The sequence below is a fragment of the Moschus berezovskii genome, chromosome 9, assembly GCF_049115385.1.
Source record: "Moschus berezovskii isolate FMDL1 chromosome 9, NW_MosBer_1.0, whole genome shotgun sequence".
NCBI lineage: Eukaryota > Metazoa > Chordata > Mammalia > Artiodactyla > Moschidae > Moschus > Moschus berezovskii.
Window position 1 is genome coordinate 21735436 of NC_142468.1, and position 16678 is coordinate 21752113.

Genomic DNA, 16678 nt, shown 5'->3' on the forward strand with positions numbered 1-16678 from the left:
TAATAGTAAAGCTTAAACAAATATCCGAAGGAAAGACCTTTCCCAAATCTGAAAACAGTGGGACAACTCAAATCTGAAGTAATACAGGAGCTTACCATCTCCATCGAACACCGGCTGAGTCTCCATCGTAGGTGTCGGCTTAGACCCGTCATCTGAATTGAGGGTTAAAAAGAATCGAAAGGAGACTACCATTATTGAGGTAAATACTATCTACTCTCCAGCACTGTTGAATGGTTGGGGTTTGCACATGGCCCGGCCAAGTCCCAAGGAACAGATCAAAGAAAAAGAAAAAAAGAAGAAAAGAGCAAGAAAGAAAAGAGCATCACAGAAGACACACCCACAGTAAGACAAATCCAGGTGCGTGCTTGCCATTCCAGGGAAGGGACCCAAGCTATCATGGCTCTGGAGGACCCCGTCTCATGACTCTGCAGCAGCATGACCCTGCCAGCCCCTGCTCTTTCCCCAGGAAAGCTGGGAGTGCTATCTTCCCAGGAGCCCTTAGCTCGGGCCAGGCACGCTGGGAGATGCCAGCACACTTATGACATTAAGTGCTGATGTCCCCAGCTCCTTCCTGCAATCTTGTGCAAGGTACCAACCCAGCACCTTTCTAGTGGCCCTCACTGAAGAGTTTGAAGAAAACCAAAGACCATGGTGCCATTCCCTCCCAAACCCCTAGCTACTTTTCCGTCCTCATCTAAAAACAAAGTAAGGGTAAGAAGGACCGTTCTCTCTCCAGCATGCTGAACTGAAAAGAATTGGGAATCTTAAGAACACTTTTAACTGTGAAACCAATTCCCACGGAGAGATGAAGGCAGGCAAAATGAGAGGGAACATGAGTAATTGCACTCTGGATTTCCTTTGAAATTTCTAACACAGATGCTGGGAGCAGAGAGTTCTCAGTAACAAAGTCCTAACACTTAATGGTCATAGAAACGTTGGCAGCACTCTCTGCAGACCAAGAACCTCTACAGGTCAGAGTAAGTGCAGACTTTATCTACCTTTCAGGACTTTGAATTATGTTCATCAAGATCCCCAAACCTTAATTTTGAACACTGTTTCTCAACTTTTGTTTTATTATTGTCTATTTAAGGAGCATTTTTAGGCATTTTCTCCTTAACTAGTTTCCTAATGAAATTTTAATAACAAAGATACACTGTATATTTATGTACTGTATGTATGTCTGTACATTATGTGTAAAAATAAAAAGGGTTCTTTTGGCCCCCAAAACCAATTTTCACCTCTTTGTTGAAAGCTGGGAACAGGTATCTTTACTTACATTGAGAATGCACAGATGCACGATTTTTCTGTTTTCTCCCTCAGCAAGAGGAAGGAAGGTAAGCACTGTGGTCTCAGACACCGTGGTTACACAATCCCGTCTTCCCAAGACCCCCAGCGATCTTTGGGGACTAAACACTATATTCTCCAAGCATTAACTATTAATGGAGAATACAAGTTCTCATATAGTCTGCAACACCAGTCAGATCATCAGTAATAACAACCTCCACCACTTGGAGCTCCCAGAACTCTTGGCAGACTTCCCTGCGTCTTATCAGAGGAAGGAGAAGGAACACAGAGAGCTGATCCCCTTTTTCACATCGATACCCCACCCCTGGGATCTTAAGATTCAATAGCTATGGAGATCCTGACCCTCGCTGGAGATTGAGGCCAGCAACCTGACAGTTGTGTGACACCTGACCCTGCTATTATTGTCATGTGCAGACATAAGACCCAACTCCCACAGGGGTCAGGGCGATCCTGAACAAGTCGACAATCATCCCCGGACATGAGATGCGTCAGGAGGAGAGGAATAATGAAACTGAATATTTTATTTGCCTCAGACTGGAATCCTGAACAGTCATCTTTTGACACCAAACTGCCCATTTGATCTGGAAGTCATTGAGGGAGAATAAACACAGTGAAAAAACACACAACGTATTTTTTAAAATAGCATCACTTCCCTGACTCTATTAACACCCCTTTCCGTTTAATTCAATGAACCACCGAATGAAGTCTTTTGGCAGCTGCAATGCACATTTGGTTGATCCTGCCGGATGCAGGGTTCACAGTCTAAATAGCCCAACACAGTGTGCTCAGCCCCTCCACACAGGGTGGCTTCCTTTCAGGAGTCTTAAAGGTAACAAAGGGAAAGTGAGAAATCAAACATTCTCAGAGGGACAATGGTGACAAGCCAAGTGCAAAATGGCTTATGCAATATCTTGATATTCAGTTAAAGTCATCCCATACTCCAAGAGCTGTATCTCTCTCTCTTTCTCTCTCTCTCTCTCTGAAGCAGGAAGACGGAAAATACTCTGTTTATTTCTCCCATCACTGACAGGAGAGGCTGGGACGGCCCATCTGGTCCAGCAATCAGCAAAAAAGCCAGGGAGGCCTGGCATGCTGTGATTCATGGGGTCACAAAGAGTCGGACATGACTGAGCGACTGAACTGAACTAAACTGAAAGGAGAGGAAGGAGGGTTTCCAGTCTCCCCAGCCCCAGGGACGTCGAGGACCTCCAGGATTGCCCAGATGCAGGTTCAGAAGCCCACAGAGCGTGCAGCCACGTGTAGGGGGCGAATCTTCCTGCAGGGTAGGGTCACCGAGGGTGAAGACACACAGCTGCACCGCCACCATGGAGGCCCTGGCTGGAAATCTTTATGAAGTGAGAAAAGACAAGGTGCCCTGTGGCCAGGAGAACCACCTGTGAAATCCAGCATGCCCCAAGGATAGGGAGCCAAGCCAAAACCAACAGGACCCTCTGACCATCATCTCCGGGCACCTGGGCACCTGGTGTCCAACCCAGCAAACAAGCGCACCCTTCTCCCAAACACAGGTCCAAGGCCTGGGTCCAAGGTCCACATCAAGCCTGCATCCTGGCAAGCCCTGGGGTGACACTGGGCCCCACACTGGGCCCTGGGGAGAGAGAAAAGCTTCTACGTGTACCCCTGGCCTCCCAGTTTCCAGTGGGGTCACCGTGCAGACCCCGGCTTTACATCCACTAAGTTGGATAACCTGAACCCTTCGCTTTTCTTCTCTGGGCAGTGATATCCTCTTCTGAAAGTGAAGGATGACTGCATCCTAACCTCAGGACACTATGGCTATAAAAGACTCTACAGGCCTCTTAAAGAAGGCATTAAATCATCAAGTGTTAAATCATCTTATCCAACTGCCTACTTTTAAAATTGGATTTGCAGCATGAAAATTCGACAGTTTTTAAAATAAAAAATCACGTAAACCTTACAACTTAATAAGAAGACAAACAGCCTGATTTCAAAATGGGTAAAATATTTCAATAGACATTTCCAAGATGCACGGACAGCTAATAAATATGCAAAAAGATGTTCGATAGCATTAACTGTTAGGAAACCACAAATTAAATTCATAAAGAGATACCACCATGTACCTACTAGAATGGCTAAAAATTTTTAAAAAGACACTATCAAGTGACAAGGATATAGAGGAGCTCAAATCCTTATTCACTGTTCATGGGAATGTAAAATAGGATAGCCACACTGGAAAAGAGTCTGACAATTTCTATAAAAATTAAACATAAACTTACCAATCAATCTTGAAATTTTACTCCTAGGAATCTATCCAAGAAAAATAAAGACATATCCACCCAAAGACATATGTACACATATTCATAGCAGTATCATTCATTAATAGCCTCAAACTGGAAATAATCCAGATGTTCTTCTACTGGTGAAGAGGTAACCAAATTGTGATACATTTATACAATGGAGTATTATTTAGCAATTAAAAGGAATGAATTACTGATACATGCAATAATATAACCGAACTTCAAAAATATTACACTACATAAAAAAGCCATGTGCAAACACTACATATGGTATGACCCCATTATATAAAATGCCTAGTAAAGATAAATCTATAGAGACAGAAAGCAGACACAGGGTTGCCTGGAGGAGAGAGTCAATATAACTATAAATGGGTACAAGGTTTCTTTGGGATGCGATGGAAATGTTCTCTGGTAATGGCTGTACTTCTCTACAGATGTACTAAATTCACGGAATTGTACATTTACAATGAGCAAAATTTCTGGTGTGTAACTATACCTTAGTGAAACTCAGCAGTGGCCACAGGACTGAAAAAGGTCAGTCTTCATTCCAATCCCAAAGAAAGGGAATGCCAAAGAATGCTCAAACTACCGCACAATTGCACTCATCTCACATGCTAGTAAAGTCATGCTCAAAATTCTCCAAGCCAGGCTTCAGCAGTATGTGAACCGTGAACTTCCAGATGTTCAAGCTGGTTTCAGAAAAGGCAGAGGCACCAGAGATCAAATTGCCAACATCCGCTGGATCATGGAGAAAGCAAGAGAGTTCCAGAAAAACATCTATTTCTGCTTCATTGACTATGCCAAAGCCTTTGACTGTGTGGATCACAATAAACTGTGGAAAATTCTGAAAGAGATGGGAATACTAGACCACCTGACTTGCCTCTTGAGAAACCTGTATGCAGGTCAGGAAGCAACAGTTACAACAGGACATGGAACAACAGACTGATTCCAAATAGGAAAAGGAGTACGTCAAGGCTGTATATTGTCACCCTGCTAATTTAACTTATATGCAGAGTACATCATGAGGAACGCTGGGCTGGAAGAAGCACAGGCTGGAATCAAGATTGCCAGGAGAAATATCCATAACCTCACATATGCAGATGACACCACCCTTATGGCAGAAAGTGAAGAGGAACTAAAAAGCCTCTTGATGAAAGTGAAAGAGGAGAGTGAAAAAGTTGGCTTGAAGCTCAACATTCAGAAAACTAAGATCATGGCATCTGGTCCCATCACTTCATGGCAAATAGATGGGGAAACAGTGGAAACAGTGTCAGACTTTATTTTGGGGGGCTCCAAAAGCATTGTGGATGCTGATTGCAGCCAGGAAATTAAAAGACGCTTACTCCTTGGAAGGAAAGTCATGACCAACCTAGATAGCATATTAAAAAGCAGAGACATTACTTTGCCAACCAAGGTCTGTCTAGTCAAGGCTATGGTTTTTCCCGTGGTCATGTATGGATGTGAGAGTTGGACTGTGAAGAAAGCTGATCGCCGAAGAATTGATGCTTTTGAACTGTGGTGCTAGAGAAGACTCTTGAGAGTCCCTTGGACTGCAAGGAGATCCAACCAGTCCATTCTAAAGGAGATCAGTCCTGGGTGTTCACTGGAAGGACTGATGCTAAAGCTGAAACTCCAATACTTTGGCCACCTCATGCGACGAGTTGACTCACTGGAAAAGACTCTGATGCTGGGACGGATTGGGGGCAGGAGGAGAAGGGGATGACAGACAATGAGATGGCTGGATAGCATCACTGACTTGATGGAGGTGGGTTTGAGCGAACTCCGGGAGTTGATGATAGACAGGGAGGCCTGACATGCTGTGATTCATGGGGTCGCAAAGAGTCGGACACAACTGAGCGACTGAACGGACTGACTGAAAGATTTTAAAACAAAGGAGGGACAGAGTACCGAAGACGTCACAGATACGCCATCAGGAGGCAGTAGCTAGATTATTTGAGCGATCCTTAATTTGGGGGGAGACTCTTTCATAGAGCTTAAAGAAAAATACATCTGAATTTCAGTTTACACATATGCACATGATGATTTCATGTGTGTGTATGTTCACTCTTGGTGATTCTTACAGATCTGCAATAGTAAAACTTCATTTTTCTTTGATATCATAATACTCTTCCTGATGGAGAAGAAGATAGAATACTGAAAAAAAAACCAATTCAAAGATGATCATTTCTCTTACAGGGAGAAAAGGTAAATTTGGAAACATTAAAGAAAAATGGGGGTTTACAGGTGGCCCTCGAGGTAGAGAACCCACCTGCCAATGCAGGAGACATAAGAGACAAGTGTTTGAACCCTGAGTTGGGAAGATGCCCTGGAGAACGGCATGGCAACCCACTCCAGTATTCTTGTCTGGAGAATCCCATGGACATACGTAGATAGAAACATAACACTCATTATCCCAAATGATGTAGTCCTGAGATTGGGCACAGAAATACAGAAATCCTAAGGCTGACTTAGGACGTTGTGAAGAGCCAACTCGTCGGAAAAGACCTTGATGCTGGGAAAGACTGAAGGCAAAAGGAGCAGGGGGTGCCAGAGGAACAGAGGATTAGATGGCATCACCAACTCCATGGACACGAATCTGAGCAAACTCCCGGAGATAGGGAAGGACAGGGGAGCCCGGCGAGCTGCACTCCATGGGGGTCACAAAGAGTCGGACACAACTGAGCAACTGAACAACAACAGCCAAAGAAAAATAAGTCAAACCTGAGAAAGTTTCTCAAGGATGACGTCAAGATCAAGAGTAATACGTGTGAGCACATTTTGTAACACTCAGAGTTCCCAGCAGGTTGCTTTCTTCATATAGTCTTGCCACTGGTCAGGGCAGAGGAAGTCACCAGGCAGATGAAAAGAGCCTGAGCTTCAGCACAAGGAAGTGATTTGTTCAAGACCCCAGAGGCAGTGAGCAAAATTCCCCAGCCCCCCAACCACGCCTCCCCTCGCAGGTGCAGCCCGAGAGCCGCAGCCCCCACACGTGTCCTGTAAGCCCATCCAGACAGTGGGTTTATGTGACACCACAATTCCCTGCCCTGAGAGAAGGCCTGGCCCACGCACAGACAGCTGGAAGTCACTTCGACCCCCAATGACACTGTTCAAAGCCTCCTCTGTTTGGCTTTTTGATTCCTGATTGACATTCGCTGGCGAGTGGAGATAAATGCCGCGCTGAGGACAATGTTGACCCGCTCTGACTATTCGCAAGGAAAGACTTTTCAGAATAACAAACAAAACAAAACAAAACCCCCACAACATTGGTGTGCTTAAGGGACTGAATAGAGCCCAAGAGGTCCAAGGAGGCAGGGCTGGGCCTTTCAAGGGGCTGGCAAGTCCATTGAGGAGTTAATTGTTTGGGTGTACAATGAGTTTATTCTGACCACATACAAAGAGCTTTCTCTTCCAGGTCCTTCAAAAGCAAATGTGTCAAAGGGGCCAGAGGAGGAATCTGTATTAATGGCATCTCTTGGGGTCTTGAGACTGAGGAGCCTTGGAGAACGAAAGAAAAAGAAACCGCCACCCCCATCCCAAGATTCGGAAAGTCTCTCAATGATCCCAAGTCCCCTTCGATTCTTGGGCTCTGCCCAAACCCTGGTCCATCACTGGTCACCCTCCCTCTTGGATTCATTCAGGCTGCAAGACACGGAGATAAACTTCAGCCCAGTAGAAGTGCTGGAAGGTTCTTACTATTGAAGGGGCTACATTTATTCCAGAGCCATCATCCCCCTCAGCATGTGACTCAGACCAAGGGTGAAAGTCGAGACGACTTATTCCGGGCATCACAGGGAGACAACAGTGCCTGTTTATAGAAATGTCCCTTCAGAACCTGGCCCGGATCATACCAGGGGGAGGATGGAACTGTCAGTTAACCTCAACATTTCCTGAGGTCCCATGACCAACAAGGCTCAGAAATGTACTCTGAGCTGTCCTGATTCTGACCTTTGAGAACAGAAGTTAGCTGAGTACTTCAGGTCCTTTCCAGAGTGAGAGATCAATGCTCTACATTCTGCCTACCCACCTGCACCCTCCTTCCCAATACAAGTGAAAGCAAGCTTAAAACTGTCTTTTTGCAAGCAGTTCCCCACATCATCAAGTCCACATTTTCTTGAGTAAGAACAGAAACAAAGGGCCGGTGAAAAGGGTAAACTTGTGATGGAAGAAGAGGGTGGTGAGAGGGGTTGGGTGCAGGGGATCAGTGGCCCTGGCAGCAGCAGAGCTAGTTCAGAGCTGGGCTCATTTTTTAAACTAGAAATCACTTTGCAACAGGTAATTGCAAACAGAGAGGTCCCATGTACCCTTCACCCAGTTTCCTCCAATGTAGCATCTTTACAGTTAACATAATTAGATCGATAACATCATAATAGTATAATATCAAAATCAGGAGATTGATGGTGGTATAATCTAGGGACTTTATTCGCATCCCAGCAGTTTTGCATGTACTTGTTTCTGTGTGTCTGGCTGGGTGGGCAGTGTGTAGCTCTGTGCGATTTTATCCATGTGCAGATTCATGTAACCACCGCCACAATCAAAATATAGAACTAGTCCATCACTACAAAGATATCCCATGGGCTACCCTTTTATAATCACACTTCCCCTTCTCCACCTCATCTTTCACCCCTGGTAACCACTAACCCTTTCTCCATCTCTATAATTTTGTCATTTTCAGAATGTTATATAAATGGAATCATGCAGCAGACGATCTCTGGAGGTTGGACTTTTTGACTCTGCATAATGCCCTTGAAATCCATCCAGCTGTTGCAGCATGTGTCAACAGTGTATTCCTTTACATTATCGAGTAGTATTCCATGGTATGGAGGCACCTCAGTTTGTTTCACCCATTGAAGGACATTTGGGTTGCTTTCACCCTTGGCTATTACAGATAAAGCTGCTGTGACTATTTGTGAACAGGTTTTTGTGTGGACATAAGTTTTCATTTCTCTGGAATAAATAATCAGGAGTGCAATCACTGGATTATATGGCAAGCATATGTTTTGTTTTTTACTTTTTAAGGAAACTTCCAAAGTATCTTCCAGAGTGGCTGTATCGTTTTACATTCTTCTCAACAATTTATGAAAGATCCACTTCCTCGGCAGTGACATTTGGTATTGTCACTATTTTAGCTCTTCTAATAGGTGTGTAGTGATATCTTACCATGTTCTTAATTTGCACTTTAAAATTTTGATCAAAGTATAGCTGATTTACAGTAACATGTAAGCTTTGGGTGTACAGCACATCAATTCAGTTATGCATATATATATATGCATGTTCTTTCTCAGATTCTTTTCCCTTATAGGTTTTTACATAATACTGAGTCCAGTTCCCTGTGCTATGCAGTAGGTCCTTGGGTTAATTTGCACTTTTTAAAGCTAATGACGCTGAACATCTTTTTGTGTGTTTATTTGCCCTCTGTATATGTGCTTAGGTGAATATCTTATTCATGGGTTTTGTCCATTTTTAAATTAAATTGTTTTTCAACTGTTAAGTTTTTTAGCATTCTTTATATGTTCATACGTCCTCTGTCAGATAGGTGGTGTGTAAGTATTTTCTCCAAGTCTGTAGTTTTTAATTTCCTTGACAAGATATTTTGAAAGCAAGTTTCCAATTTTGGTTAAGTCCAACTTATCAATTAAAAATTTTTTTGAATCACATGTTTGGTATTCTAAAACACTAACGCTCAAGGTTCACCTACCTATAAGTTCTAAAAATTTTCTCCTATGTTTTCTTTTAAAAGTTTTAATAGCTTTAGATTTTACATTTAAGTCCAAGATCCATTTTGAGTTAATTTTTGTATGAGGGTGAGGTTTAGGCTGAAGGTCTTGGGGAGTTGTTTTTGTTTTTGTCTACTGGGTGCCCAATTGCTACAGCACCGTTTGTTGAAAGGATGACCTTTACTCCACTGAATTCCTTTTGCACATTTCAAAAGTCAGTTTGCCGAGCTTGTGTATGTCTATTTCTGGGTTCTCTGTTCTGTTCTGTTGATCCTTAGGTCAACAGACAGTGAAAATACTCTGTATGATACTATAATGGTGGATACCACTACTCATGTGTCTATTCCCACAGAGAATACGACACCAAGAGTGAATCCTAATATAAACTGTGAACTTTGGGTGTTAATGATGTGTCAGTTTAGGTTCATCAGTTGTAACAAAGGTACCCACTCTGTGGGGGGTGTTCATGGTGGAGAAGGTGACATGTGTGGGGACAGGGGGCATATGGAAAATTTCAGGACCTTCCTCTTAATTTTGCTGCGAACCTAAAACTACTCTTAAAAAACTAAGTCAAAATAAATTTTAAAAAGAATAAAATAGACATTTAAAAATATGGCGTCACCACATTTGTTTAGATGACCAAAGGAAAGCATGGATTGAAAATTCATAAAGGGTCATGAAGGGAGTAAAATATTAAAGATCTCTTCGTTAAAAAAAAAATCACATACAGTGATTCCTCGCACTTCCTTTTTAAAAATTGTTTCAGCTACTCTAGTACAATTGCCTTCTCTGGGAGATAGTAAAGGATAGGGAAGCCTGGTGTGCTGCAGTCCATGAGGTCGGGAAGAGTCGGACACAACTTGAGGACTAAACAACAACACCATTGCCTTTCCACATAAATTATAGAATAAGCAGCCCTTGAACCTCATGACTTTCCTTCAACAGATACAACAGGACCAGAGAGTGACAACTCCTTGGCCTTGACCACAAGAGCTATGTGGCGCTTAGGGCTGGAAAAGTGGTTCAGATGTGGCCCCAAGGCCTGTCCACCCACAGACTGATATCCCTGCCTCCCTCCAGCTTGCTGGGCCACACTTGGAACTGAACTCATTCAGCCAAGGAACATATCCTCAGTGACCAGACAAGCTCAGAGCCGTCCCCTAGACTTCGGGAGCCCCACAAAGCTACCAGGCAGAAGAATCAAGAACTTGCTAGTGGACCATGCTCATCCCAGGCAGCCTCCTCCAAGAGTCTCTCCTTAAAGGCTCTAATTCTGGGAGATACTGGCCAGGGCATTTGGAGGAGCCACCTGCCATCCCTCCTCTGCTTTCCAGTATCCCAGCATCTAGAAGTCTGTGCTCCTCTGGGAGGCTTCCCCTCCATGACAATACCTTCCACAAGAAGAGGCTAAGACCATCAGAGTGTGAGCTCCACGAGCTGAGGGCTCTTACATTTCACCCGCCACTGGGTCCTCAGGGACTGTAACAAAGCTGGCACTGAAGTCTCAATGAATATTTGTTGAATGAAAGAATAAAACAGCCAAGTATAAAACACCAGCAGTCACTAACAACACCGGCGGACTCGTTAGAACCCATGGCTAGAGGGCTTTTCTAGATCACAAACCCTGTTTCCTCTCCACTCCTTGGAAATCAGGTATCCTCCACTCGTAAACTTTCTTTTGGAGACCACAGAATAGGGGCTGAGATGGAGGGCGGGCGGTTGAGTAGATGGAGTTACTCCCTGAGGCTCACTTGAATACTCAAGCACACTCGTGCACACGCCTTCTGCAACTGATCTCTTGGAAGCTGAAACACTGATATGCCAGGCTTGGTCAGGGTGGCTCGGACACCAGACAGCAGCAGCAGCCTGCATGCAGAGAAGAGAAGAGCTGCATCTCATGGGCCTGGAGATGCTTAGGTGCAGTTTGTAGCAGGCACGCATCAGAATGAATGATTCTCCGCAGGGAAATCCAGTGTGAGCCGAGGTCAACACATAGAGGTAATCTCCATTCAAATCCAGCCCAGGCTGGAAGGTAATCAGACTTAAGCCATCTGCTGGCAAGGCTGACAGATCACCTATGAATCTAGCTGCCCTCTCTGGGCTGAGAGAAGAGAAAAAAGAGGTGGCTGGGAAGAGGTGAAAGACACGTTAACAAGGTGACATTCTGTGCATAGGATGCTCTGAGACAGCTGGCTCTGCACACCTCAACCAGGTTTGAGGCAATGCAAGGAAACCCCTTCAGGTGTTGAGGTAATGCAAGGAAACCCCCATGAGGGTGGAGGCTAGAGACCACACGAGCCCCTTCATCTGGGAGACCTGCCATCCATCATCCCTGCCCTAAGCACATCCCTCGGCCCTGAGAGGGAGTGCTGATAGCTCTACCACTGGAGTAACAAAGGTCTCCAAGCTGGCATCAACCTGTAGACCAAACCCCATGAGACATCCTCCAAACCGAGACTCAGAGATGGACTCTGGAAAAATAACTATGACCCCTTCTTCACTTGGAACACACACTGTGGAGCAGTCAGTGGAGGGGCGGGGGTGGGGCGCAATAAAAGAAGTCTCTCCAAGTTGAATTTTGGAAGTTCCGCTTCTCTCCAAGACTGGCTTGACAAATACAGGAGCATTGCAGAAAAGAGAGCAGTTTTCTAAATGCTTTTATTCTTCTCTCACTTTCCTTACACTGCTCACTCCCAGAGCTCCTAGAAGTAAGAAAAGAGCAAACTGCAGAAAACTCCCGATGACCCTAAATTTTCATTGGCCATATATCCTAGGCGCTCTGGAGAAAAAGTTCCCAGAAACTGCCAGAAATCACTGTCCAGGTCCTCTCCCACTATTCTCCCATTCTTCACCTGCCCCACCAACACCCCACTGGAAGCTGAGAACGTCCTTACTGCACCTCAGGAGCAATGAAGCCTAGGACCAGTCCTTGACTCTGTGTTAGGTTATCCGGGAAACTCCCTCAAATCGCCCACATTTGTGGGCATCTAGACCCCTGAAAGAGGCACCTCGGGAAAATCCACAAGCCTTGGTGGGCCAGGAAAAGTTGCTCAGGGTAAAATCACCACCTCTAAATCACATTTTGCTTCCCAGTCACTTTTCTACTTCAACGGAAACCCCAAATTCCTTCCTCTCAATTTCTGCAGCTTTCAACTGTTTTAGCAGCAGATGGTCAGAACTCAGGGGCTGCTGGGGGGTCCTTTCCTCTCTTCTGATATTCCTCTGTAGCATCAATAAAACACATGTGGATGCACGTGTGCCCCCCGCCCCCTAAATGCACACATACTCCTTCCATCTCTCTCGGAGGGCGAGGACCATCAGAGAAGGGACGGCTGCAGGATGGGAGTGCCCCAGATCAATGGATATTTGAAACTCAAACACATGGCCCGGGACCTACCCCGCATGTGTTAATTACCACACATGTGCCCATAAAGGAGTCCGGGGAAACACAAGGGGCCCAAAGAACAGAGCACAGCGAAGACATTCCAGGGGATTAAGTAAACAGTCTGAAGTTCTGACCCTCCTCCCCTCCTGCAGCACGTGCATCTGGGTAAGATAACCGGGCCTCCCTCCCTCCTTCCCCCCAACTTCTCCCCTCAGGCCCCACACCTGTGGACCCGGGAGCAGGAGCGACCCAGACCTGCTTGCTGGCCAGACGCCTGTGACCTGCTACCGCCTGGCCTCTCTCCCTCTCTCCTGCCTCCTGCTATCTCCCCGGGCCTCCTCCCCCAGCCTCCTCCCACTCTGCCTTTCTCCTCCTTGCCTTCAGAGGACTGATTCCTGGCCGGCAACCAGACCCTCCATTGCACAATACGCCTTTTCATTCCTCCCAGGCAGAGAGAACCGATCCCTCCAAGTTCGGTCCATGGAGCATGTTCAAAAAGGCAGAAGGGTGGGGAAAGAGCTGGGTGTGCTCCTCCCCTGCTCCCAACCCCCCAGCCCCCCCCACACACACACACCGAGACCCCCGGCCTCGCCTCCTTTCTCACCGTCCTCTGGGCCGAGCATCCCTCTGGGCAGGTCTCTGGAGCTGCGGCTCTCAGGAGATGCCGTCTGGGAGACCCCCCATGTGGGCACGAGCTCAGACAAGGGCCCTTTGTGTCTTCCCACCTGCTGCCCTCCGGAGCACATTCCATTCTTAAGTGGCAGCTGAAGAGGCACCTCGGCGGGGCCGACACAGGATATTACCAATGCCCTCTCGCACCCTGTCCCCATTCAAACCCCAGCTTCCTGGACAGGTGTAGCTTCAGGTGGGCCTTCCACAGGTGGCTTTTCACTGCCCTGCCCGCGGCAGACAAAGAGAAGAGATTCAACACCTCTGCTGTTGTTCAGTTGTGTCTGACTCTTTGCGACCCCACAGACTGCAGCACCTCTGGGAACCCTCCAAAGTAGAAGGAAAGAGAGGCCACTGGGCAGAAGTCAAGTCTCCAGGGGGCAAGTGAAGCCTAGCATCTTCCCCACCCCACTGCCAAGCCTTTGCACCAAAGAGGAAGCCCCTACACCACCAGCTGGAATGGAGGAACATGCTGGGATAAGGGAGTGAAGAGGTGGGAACTTGAGGCTTCACACTCTCTCCACCCCCTTCCCTGGAGGAATCAGATTCCCCTGCCTTCTCCCACCTGGATCAGCAAGAGCCTGCTGTGAGCACGGGTCTGATTCCTACTGTCATTCACAACATACAAGACAACCTGGGAAGTATTTCTCTGTGCAGTTTAAAAGCCAGATCCTCTGGTTGGCCTTTCTTGGGGCAGGTGCTTCACCCAGCATCATGCACTCTGTTCTCTTTGGTGGGGAAAGTCTGGGTGGTCTGTTCTGCATGACTGCTCTTTCTTTTTCCTACCACCAGGACCTCATGCCCAGGATTAAAGCTTATGCTCCTGAAGACTTCAGCGGCAACAAGCAAAACTGAAGGCAGTTCCCTTTTCCAACCCCAATCAATTACAGCACGCCACTCCCAGTGTTGATGATTTCAGATCTTTGCAGGAAGAAATGTTTATCCCCTCTCCTGCCTTTCCTCCTAGAAGGGAACCACCAACATTCAAGGCTGTCTCCCTGCGGCTGCAAAGTACTTTCTTTTCTCCCACTTACTCATTCCTCTTCGCTGGTAAGGGAGCAGCCCATTGGGTCCTTTGGTCCATGGTTTCGAGAAGGAGGTGGCATCACCAAGCTCCACTCCCATATCTTCTTGGAGCACCTGATGCAGGGAGAGCAGGTTCTCCAGACTCTCAGCTCCTCCATTCAAGCAGGGGGACTAGGCCTCTTCTTTGGGTCCCCACGGAATTAGCATGTGGGGCAAGGGCCAGGGCCTCACCTTGGTCTCTCTGTGACTGCAGTGTAGGATAAGCCTGCTTGCCCCATTCTGATCCTTGCAGGCCCAACTCTCCATATAGCTCTCATGAGCATGAAGTTCCCAAGGCTCAGAGTCAAGTAGGAGGGCTCAAACTCAGCTGAGATCTCCCACCTGGGTTTTACCTGAGACCCCAAAATGGGCCTTCTGGAGTGCTTGCAGGGGCAATAAAAGTGAAACCTGTTTTCCATGCAACCACCAGCTGTCTGTATGTATGCTGCTCTGGAGGTAAGAAGTGGCGAATCTTAGCGTCTTCTATATGGGAAAGTATGGTCAGCACATCCCAGGGGCCCATTCCTCATGTTGGCTGGTCCACTAACCAGCACTCAGACAAATGCCCTCGTCAAGGCCAGCTGCACATTTTGTAGGGCCCAGTGCAGAGTGAAAAAGCCTTTTCTCCAAAAAGCAGTAGAAAGGGTGTTACGAAAGACACCAAAAATATTGTCTGATCCTTTCCTCCATAGTCTCTCTCTTGATTTGTCATGGTGTTTTTCAACTTGCTATTTATCATTGTTCTAGGTAAAGAAAGGCTTCCGTAGTGGCTCAGACGGTAAAGAATCTGCCCGCAATGCAGGAGACCCAGGTTTGACCCCTGGGTTGGGAAGATCCCTTGGAGAAGGAAATGGCAACCCACTCCATTATTCTTGGTGGGAAATCCCATGGACAGAGGAGTCTGGCGGGGTACATTCTATGTGGTGGCAAAAATCAGACCACGACTGAGTTACAAATACTTTCTTACTTTCCAGGTAAAGAAAAATGAAAATTCTAAGCAGGTTATGGAAGACCCATAGCCCTCATCACAAAAGCTATCAGTCAATGAAGCCACAGTGAATACGCACAGTACGCGTGTCTCTACTGCCCACATGGACGCTTCGTTGTCCCATCGCACTGTACTGACAAAACCCAAGTTCAAGGGCAAAATAACTAAGAATTTCAAGACCACAGCTGCCCAGGTCACATGCCCATGGAGCATCCTAGTCTTAGTGAAGAGACTCTGGAGGTGCCAGAGCAATCATCAAGGAGAATCAAAGAGGAAAAAAAAAAAGTGCTCAGCTAGGTTTCCAAAATAGAAGAGTCTGGGTAGACTTGGGCATGCCTGCCTTCGTTGGGCTTTTCTGTTTAACACTGGCTACACACTGGTAGTTGATTGACTGAACTTCCCAGGACCAAGGGTATCAGGGTCCTCGCCTGCAAAGTGCACTGCTCATCTCTCTCAGAAATTCTGGGAGGTGATGAGCCTTACTTACCTCCAGGGCTTCTGGGAGGGAACAGAATAAGAATGCAGATTCTCTGCAGGGCACTTTTAGCTTTCACCCCAGGCTCCTTCCATCTTGTCTAAGAATGCCTGCTTGGACTGGCTTTAGAAACAAACATTTAGATAAAGCGTGAAACTCCACTCACCTTTCCTTCCTGAGTTACCCTGGCTCGCAGGCTTATCGGTGACCGAACCTTGGGTGAGAGGGGAAACAAAAACACAGACGTTCAGAATGCATCGCGGTTGGTTTCTTTCAAAGAGTTGGTAAAGCCTGCTGTTAGGAGCATATGGTTGTGTGTATAGATACTGTATACACAACTAGGAACATTATATACAAAGTGAGTACATGCACACATGGGAGTGGGGTTTGTTTAACATCAATGTCACTGGTATCACAGCAGTGTTGAGATGAACCATGATTTCCAGGCTCCCTGGCAATAGTCTCGAGCAGATTTTTACAAAATTCCACATCCACATAACTCCTTTGTTGAACATTCCACTCACTGCCCCCTCGCCTCCACTTCCCACCAGTTCCACGTTCTGAGCCACATTCAGTCCGTAGGGCCGATGGCAAAGAAAACCCCTCTCACTGCAAATGCAGTGATTGACATCCCTTGCCGGTGAGGGCAGGAAATCGGCGATTTTCCATCTGCATTAAGTAGAAAATTGTTGGCCCAATTGTACTGAATGGGCCAAAATAGTCTGAGGCATGGAAACAATTTTCTAGACGCAGCCCGATCCTCAGGAGGGTGGGTAGTGGGTGGGTTTAGCCAAACGCGGTGCC

At 46.5% G+C, this 16678-nt stretch overlaps 1 protein-coding gene across 3 annotated transcripts in view; it reads right to left on the minus strand.

Moving 5' to 3' along the window:
* Window positions 1–16678, minus strand: part of SMOC1 (SPARC related modular calcium binding 1) — a 149084-nt gene that overhangs the window by 39654 nt on the left and 92752 nt on the right. For 2 of the 3 annotated variants that reach the window (XM_055436264.2, XM_055436263.2), the window contains exons 5-6: window positions 16041–16088; window positions 96–185 (exon numbers count right to left, since the gene is read on the minus strand). In XM_055436264.2, the coding sequence (XP_055292239.2) occupies window positions 96–185; window positions 16041–16088 (138 nt within the window). The remainder of the gene's footprint in view (window positions 1–95; window positions 186–16040; window positions 16089–16678) is intronic. The other variant, XM_055436265.2, reaches the window with a different exon arrangement.